A 6920-nucleotide genomic window follows, 5' to 3' on the forward strand; every position below is an offset into this window, starting at 1 on the left:
ATCAGCTATAGCTTGCGGCTCAGGTTCTGTGACATGCATGCTCTGATCTTTATTTTCTTGTTGCACTGCTTGGTTCATATGAGATGATGTACTTGATGATCCTTCACCGAAATGGGCTGCCTTCTGGTGAATCTGAATTAGCATTGCAAGAGGCCACCCGCGGTCAAGAGCTGCTTGCATATAAGTCCGCCATTCTTCGGTGTTTGCTATAAGCATCAACTCCCAGAAATCTCCTTCAGTTCCCCAATTTGTCACAGTCTGAACGGTTAGGAAATGAGTCTTTGAATTCACATTGAATATCTCGTGAAGCCATTTGCGTATGGAACTAAAACTCCTCTCTAAGGGTTTATCTATTCCGCACTCTATTCGTTCAAAAGCTGATAGATCTACTCCATACGCATCATGAGAAATATATCCATCACCATAATGAACTTGAAAACGAAGCTTGCTCGACATATTTGGACACACAATGATGATATTAAATTGATTATTAATCTACTGTTTCAACAAAAATAATTAAAACAAAAATCTGGACACACAATCATGCTATTTGTAAAGCGTAGAAGAATTTTGGTTACCTGCAGTCGCCGGCTCGAAAATCCGGCAGGGCTTCGCCTCTCTCCCTCCCTCTCTCTTTTTTTCTTAGTTTCTGGAATTTTAGTGATGCAAATGAGGGGTGGGGGAACCAGCCAACCCTTATATAAGGGTGGGAGAGCCGGTCGCCCCGCAGCCGGGCGGCCAGGCCGGCCGCCCGGCTGCCTGGCGACCGGCCCCCAGGGACTTGTCTGCAATTTTTTGTCGTCTTTTTTTGGCGGATAAGCCCTTGCCGCCCGGCTGCCGGGCGGCCAGGTCCCGGCCGCCCCGCCGGGTATATTTCTGTAAATTTCCAAATCGAAAATATATTTTTGTAAAAAAATAAAAAAACCGCTCTATTTCGGTCCATGTTTCGCGATTGAAGGGCTTATGGGCTATGGGCCTTTGTAAAACACAGGTAGCATGGCCTTTCTTCCACAAGGAAAATATGCTGGCTGGAAACGACCGCCATCCAGGTAAGTTAAGCTTCAACCCCTCAAAAAAACAGAAGGTAAGTTGAGCTTGAGCATCTCGGTTATAGTAACTAGAGTCAGCACACGAACAAACCAAACTGATAAAATCTGGGCGTCTCACTTACTCAGAAGTTCCACAGGAGGTGGCAATGCTGACGTTTAAAATGGCAGCTGCTTTCGGCAAGTAACATGCCGGATGATTTTAGCTGATATAGTGTTCTATGAGAGATAATAAGTCAGAATAAGCTGAACAGAGGGAGTAAAAATATGCTACACGTTTTGCCACGGTCTCAATTTGGTCTGAACTCTAAACAAACAAATTCTGAACAAACCAAGATCTCGGTCAAGTCTGCATCTGCTACACGGGTTTTACATCAGGCCAAATTTTCTACAGTACCCGTCACATCAAATATTTGGACACATGCATGGAGCATTAAATGTATTTGGAAAAAATAAATAATTACACAGTCTAACTGGTTATCACGAGATGAATCTTTTAAGCCTAATCAGTCAAGTAACAAAAAAATGTGCTACAATACCAAAATCAATAACTTTTCACCAACTTTTCAGTCAAACTTCCTTCGAATTAATCCCAAGGTCCGCATGATCAGCACGAGGGCCTTCTAGAAGGAAGGAAGGTAGGGGGGCATCTATTTACCAGCAGCAAATTCAGAGAAAGCCTCGAGATGCACATTGACGCTACATACAAACGAGATGAGTAAATCAAACGCTTGAGATGAGCTGCTGGATAACGAGATCTCTATCCCCCGATTATGTTCCCGCGGGGGAGATCCTGTCGCTGGCATGTCTGCGGAAAGTCCATCTTGAGCACATAACAAAACTCCACTTGTGCAGTCTGAACATTATCAGAGTTGAATAACACTGCGCCTTGTGTTAGCTGCTCCTTGGGTTGTGCTATGAAGCAAACAAAGATGACTAACGGTAACAGCTCTCGAAAAGTGCATATCAAACCCATGTCCGGAATATTTTCAGTTGGAAAAGATCTTATTCAGAGATCAAGCTTGACCTGTGAGATTTGGCTGATTACCTGCAAAACACACAAATTGTGGCGATCCGAGACTGCTCTACCAAATCGCAGCTAAGATTGCTACCTTATGCAGTCCAATCGGATTCCTGTTGTCTGCACCATGTAATTTTTTTTACTGCAGAGGGTTTAAGTGTTCCCTGTGTTAAGATAGCTGTTATCCTGCCCCAAGATGTAAGAGCGTTTCAATAGTTACTACTACTGCTGCTGTCTTGAAGATTATGCTGTTTTCAGTTATTAACCTCTACAATATCTGAACAAACTGGGAACTTCTTCGCTCGGCTCCACAAACATCTTTCAGTACTATATGTTTCATTAGACGTGTATGATTAGATATACATATACAACACATGGGTAGATCACTAACCACATGGAAAACAGACAACCAAAGTACAAAAACCCCTTTGCAACAGAGGCAGGACTTGGCAGTACGATTTCACTTCTAACTAGGGTTGTGTATCCTAACACTAGACTATGTATACGATTCTCCATCTTTTGCTGTTGTCCCTAAGAGACCTAACAGTCGATATCTTTACACAGGCAATCTTGCTTTCAGTTCGATGAACCAAACATGCCAGAGATAAAAAAAATGGGGTCAATTCCTAGGGAGAAGCTGGATGTGAAATCCATCTGGGAAGCCGAGGCCAGGGGTCCGGACTATGTTCCCGCCTTTTACCGTTCTCCAACTGGCACAAAAGAAAAAAAAGTTCTTTCAGATTTCATCATAATTTAATGACACAAGATACGGACTCATATTGATATAGCAGATGAGAGAAATGTTACCTGTATTTTGTAACCAAACTGTGGATGAATGTCGCCATCAGGACCCTGCTGAAATCGGTCCCAACGCAGAACCGAAGGCCACCTCCGAATGCCATGAAATGCTTCGTTCCGCCAGTGATTTCAGGCTTGTTCTGTCCAGAGAACGAGAAATTTAGGACCTAAATTTGTCCGAGTATTCCTCTCTATACAGAAAATGCAATGGTTTATCCTATTTTCATTCTTATCTTTTATTGGGATTGGTGAATAGCACATGGTTCAGCTACCTAATTGAGAAACAGTCTGATTAAAGCTGCAAACCCCAATCACTCAAGTTAAACAATTGTCAGACAGTGAGACAATCAGAGACACTCTGTGTGCCTATATACTTGGCACGTTTGCACGGTTGTCTCTTGTTACTGAGCTAGACCATGTTCATCTGTTGCCATTTTGACCCTTTTGTTAAACTACTCGGAAGGAAGCTTCGGCGATGGTTCAGGAACTCCATGGACACCAACCGAATACCTTCTTGATCTCCGTGGCCAAGTTGGTACTTGGGATCAGAGCCTTGAGATCTCATACTAATTAATCACTCTGCCAATTATTGGAGACTTTTGCAGTTGGTTAAATTATTCTCATTTGCGATTTCCGTTTTAATGGCGAGGAGAATATATGCAGGTTAGGTGAGCAGATCAGATCATAGCATTTCCTACTCTCCCTAGATAGAACTAAACAACACAATCTCTGACGACCTAAACAAGCTGAACGACCTGTGACCCAGAACCCTAGAGCTGACATGAAAGATGCATTGCTGAGAATATCGAAGGAGACCAACCTGCCACCTCCATGGGTTGAACGCCAACGGGTCTTCGTATATGTCAGGGTTCAAGTGCACAGCCGGTGGGCACACCATGATTCCCCATCCCGCCGGAATCGTATAGCCTGTGCCAACGCCGCAAAAACACAGCACAAGACTGAGCTCTAGGTCAATTTGCTGGAGATAACATTTTCTTAGCCGAGAACAAGAGATGCCGCTGCATGTGCAGGATGGTACTCCTGATGTGTACCTTTGATCTCAACGTCTTGCAGGGCCTTCCGGAAAATCCCCGGCACGATGTTTGCGAGCCTCACCATCTCCATGATGACCTTCAGAGACAGAGAGAACAGTGGGGTCAGTTTTTCAGCACTTGCCGGATTCAGAGAGAGCTGCACTTCAGTTCAGACTACTTCAGAACTCTGCACTGTGGCGAAATCACGGCCTCAAGTTTTTTATTCCCTTCTATTCTTTTTCGCGACCGGATTCCCTTCTATTCTTTATTAACCTTCATTCGGCGGTGAGTTAACAACCAGCATTGTAGTTCTAGAACACTAATTAAGTAAGATTATCTATCAACCTCGAAGCTTGGGCCGGGCCCTGTCTGGGGAACACAAACTATGGCTTGCAGACTTGCAGTTGCAGGCTGCAGCGTTGGGCTCCCAAGATTCTTGCACAGTTGTTCTGCTGCTAACTCTCGATTGGCCACTCGTTTATGCAACTTGCGCAGTTGTTCGTACGAAAGAAAGGACTAGGGTAAGCAAGCTACTAGGGGCGCAGCGGTCCGGGGCTAGGCTCACCTGGTTCGTGAAGGTCATCGATCTGTACTCGGCCCACGTGACCGGGGCGTCCGGGTCCTTCCTGTTCCTGGCGATCGCGTCGTGCTCCTCCTGCTCGATCGATCACGCATGGCAACTAAGTTAGCTTGCTCCGTCAGAAGTGCCGCTCATCAATTTCTCCTGGCTGCCGTTGGTGGCTTTTTTTTTTGGTTGTTGCTTACCCTCAACGCGTCGACGACCTTGGGGTTCTCGGTGAGGAGCCTGACGCCGAGGGTGAGCGCCAGCGCCGTGGTCTCGAAGCTGGCGAAGAGGAGCACGAACATGAGGTCCAGCGCGATGGTCTCCGTCAGGAGCGGCTTCTCCCTCCGGAGTTCCTGGATCACGTGGTCGAAGAAGTCCTCGCACCGCCGCTCCGGATCCGCCATCCGCTCCTTCATCATGCTCTTGAGCACCTTCATCGCGTTCTTCCGCCCCTGTTGTGTTGTACATCCACCGGCGCAAACTGATTAGAAAAACCCGGTTGCAAGTGTTGCTCTGTCCAGCCAAGAATTCAGCAACTTGGAGAAAACAAATGTTGTTATATATTCCTGGAGAATTTGTGCAAGGAATAATGTACGTGCGCGGCTATACGGCTTGGTACAAACCGTGTGCGTGCGCGTGCTCGCTAGTTTATTATGGGCTTGGCATGTGCAAACTGCTTGCAGATGGTGCAATTTGAGGGCTGTTCTTCTTCAGTTTACGGTGATGAGGTGAATTCGCAGTCACTGCATGCTTTTACCTCCATGCATTCATGGTAGGCCGTGCCCGGGATGTTGACAGGGAAAGAAATCAGCCCGCGAATGAAGGCCACGAAGTTCTTCCTCAGGCTATCCGACGACTTGGCCGGGTCGTAGCCGATCAGCTTCTTGGCGGTAAGATCAAATATCATCTGACGAAAATCGAAGTAGCAATCCGCGTTAATAAGCACCGCGGCCAATGCTCGGCATCAGGAGCAGGAGTGAGCTAGCTAGCAGGTGTTGTACCGTGGAGAGGCCCTCTTTGAGCTCGACGCTTGGCTGCGCCGCCCAGGCGGCGAGGCTGCCGCGGCAGGCGGCGTCCGTCTCGGCGACGAGCACCGCCTTGAGGTTCTCCTGGCCGTAGAGGCGGAGCACGAGGGTCTTGAGGTACTTGTACATGAAGCCGTGCAGGGAGCCGACGTTGTCGCGGCCGAAGATCTCGGTGAAGGTGTCCGGGTACCAGCTCTCGAACAGCTTCCCCTCCTGCTGGAACACGAAGTAGTTCATGTCCGGGTCCGCCGACACCACCACCTGCCGCCCCACGATGCTGGTCTTGAAGATGCTCCCGTACCGCCTCACCCTCTCCTTGACGAAGGGGGAGACGTCGCAGGTCGGGTTAGGCGCGAAGAACTGCACCGTCTCGCCGAGGAGTGGGATGCCCATGGAGCCCGGCGGGAGCCTGCCCTTGGACTTGGGGTGGCTCCACCGGTACGCCCAGACGAGGAGGGCGGCGAGGATCGCCAATGCCGCGGCGCAGAGCGCTATATAGGCCATGGAATCCATGGCCTCCGAGGTGACAAGAAGCTTCGCGGTATATAATTTCTTCCTCGAGAGAGGGATGGTGGCGGCGAGGCGGAGAGAAGCTAGCTGAAGATATGGTTGTATGTGCCAAGGAGGGAGGAGGAGGAGGCTGGCAGCTAGCGAGGCAGGGAGGAGAGGGGTTATGTGTGGGTTTGTGTTGTGGGAGTATGGGCTTGAGGGGATTGCCTTTTATAAACCACCTCGCGGCAAGGGCTTGCCCCTAAAAAAATGAGGGAAAGAAAAAGAGTAAGCGTGCAACCCCTTTTCATTTATTATTTACGTATATGCCCTTCTCATGTAGCAGTCAAATACCTTGGATTTTCTAACAATACTACTGCTATATCTAAGGACTGGTAATTTTTATGGTCATTTAATTCATCAAATAAAGTTCACAAATTATCTGCAAAAAAATTGTCTTGTACAAATAGATAAAGTTTTGAAACCATCTAGAGAATTGCTTGTTATATTGAAGATATGGGTGGCTTGAGTAAAAGAAAAATAGAAAAAAGATAACTAGTCCTTGGATATGTTTTGGACTATCTGATCCACATTGAATCGTCAACCAACTTTAGAGCATTTGTATTAAATCTGTAGCATTTTGTCACGAACCTAGAACATTTTTTTTCCTTAGGCAGAACATTCGCACATTCAATTGGCAGAGCATTTATTTTCTTAAGCAAAACATTTTTTTACCTTGAGCACAGTATTATTCTAGCATAAGAAATTTCCATGAGAAGAATGAATTTCTAAAGCTTAGACATTCTTAGGACTGGTAACTTTTAAGGTCATTTAGCTTATGAGAAGTCACAAATTATTAGCTATTTTATTAACTCACATGGGCAAAAAAAAACTCTAGTAAAGTATTAAATAGACAACTTTTTTAAACCAGCAAGAGCGCTG

At 46.6% G+C, this 6920-nt stretch overlaps 1 protein-coding gene across 1 annotated transcript; it reads right to left on the minus strand.

Annotated features, from left to right (window-relative positions):
* Positions 1 to 2389: 2389 nt before the first annotated feature.
* LOC120643081 (cytochrome P450 87A3) lies at positions 2390 to 6157 on the minus strand. Its single transcript, XM_039919610.1, has 8 exons — positions 5466 to 6157; positions 5222 to 5371; positions 4665 to 4916; positions 4465 to 4554; positions 3918 to 3996; positions 3686 to 3792; positions 2875 to 3005; positions 2390 to 2777 (listed from the first exon to the last, which is right to left on the minus strand). Exons 1-8 carry the CDS (start codon positions 6000 to 6002, stop codon positions 2687 to 2689), a joined length of 1437 nt encoding a protein of 478 aa, XP_039775544.1. The 5' UTR covers positions 6003 to 6157; the 3' UTR covers positions 2390 to 2686.
* Positions 6158 to 6920: the final 763 nt, after the last annotated feature.

This window comes from Panicum virgatum, chromosome 7K (assembly GCF_016808335.1).
Source record: "Panicum virgatum strain AP13 chromosome 7K, P.virgatum_v5, whole genome shotgun sequence".
In the NCBI taxonomy this organism is placed as follows: Eukaryota; Viridiplantae; Streptophyta; class Magnoliopsida; order Poales; family Poaceae; genus Panicum; species Panicum virgatum.

Coding starts and splice junctions, on each gene's coding strand:
- LOC120643081 (XM_039919610.1), bottom strand. CDS start 6,002: ATGGATTCCATGGCCTATATAGCGCTCTGCGCCGCGGCATTGGCGATC. Junction 5,372..5,465: donor TCAAAGAGGGCCTCTCCACG/GTACAACACCTG, acceptor GATTTTCGTCAG/ATGATATTTGATCTTACCGC. Junction 4,555..4,664: donor AGGTCGTCGACGCGTTGAGG/GTAAGCAACAAC, acceptor TCGATCGAGCAG/GAGGAGCACGACGCGATCGC.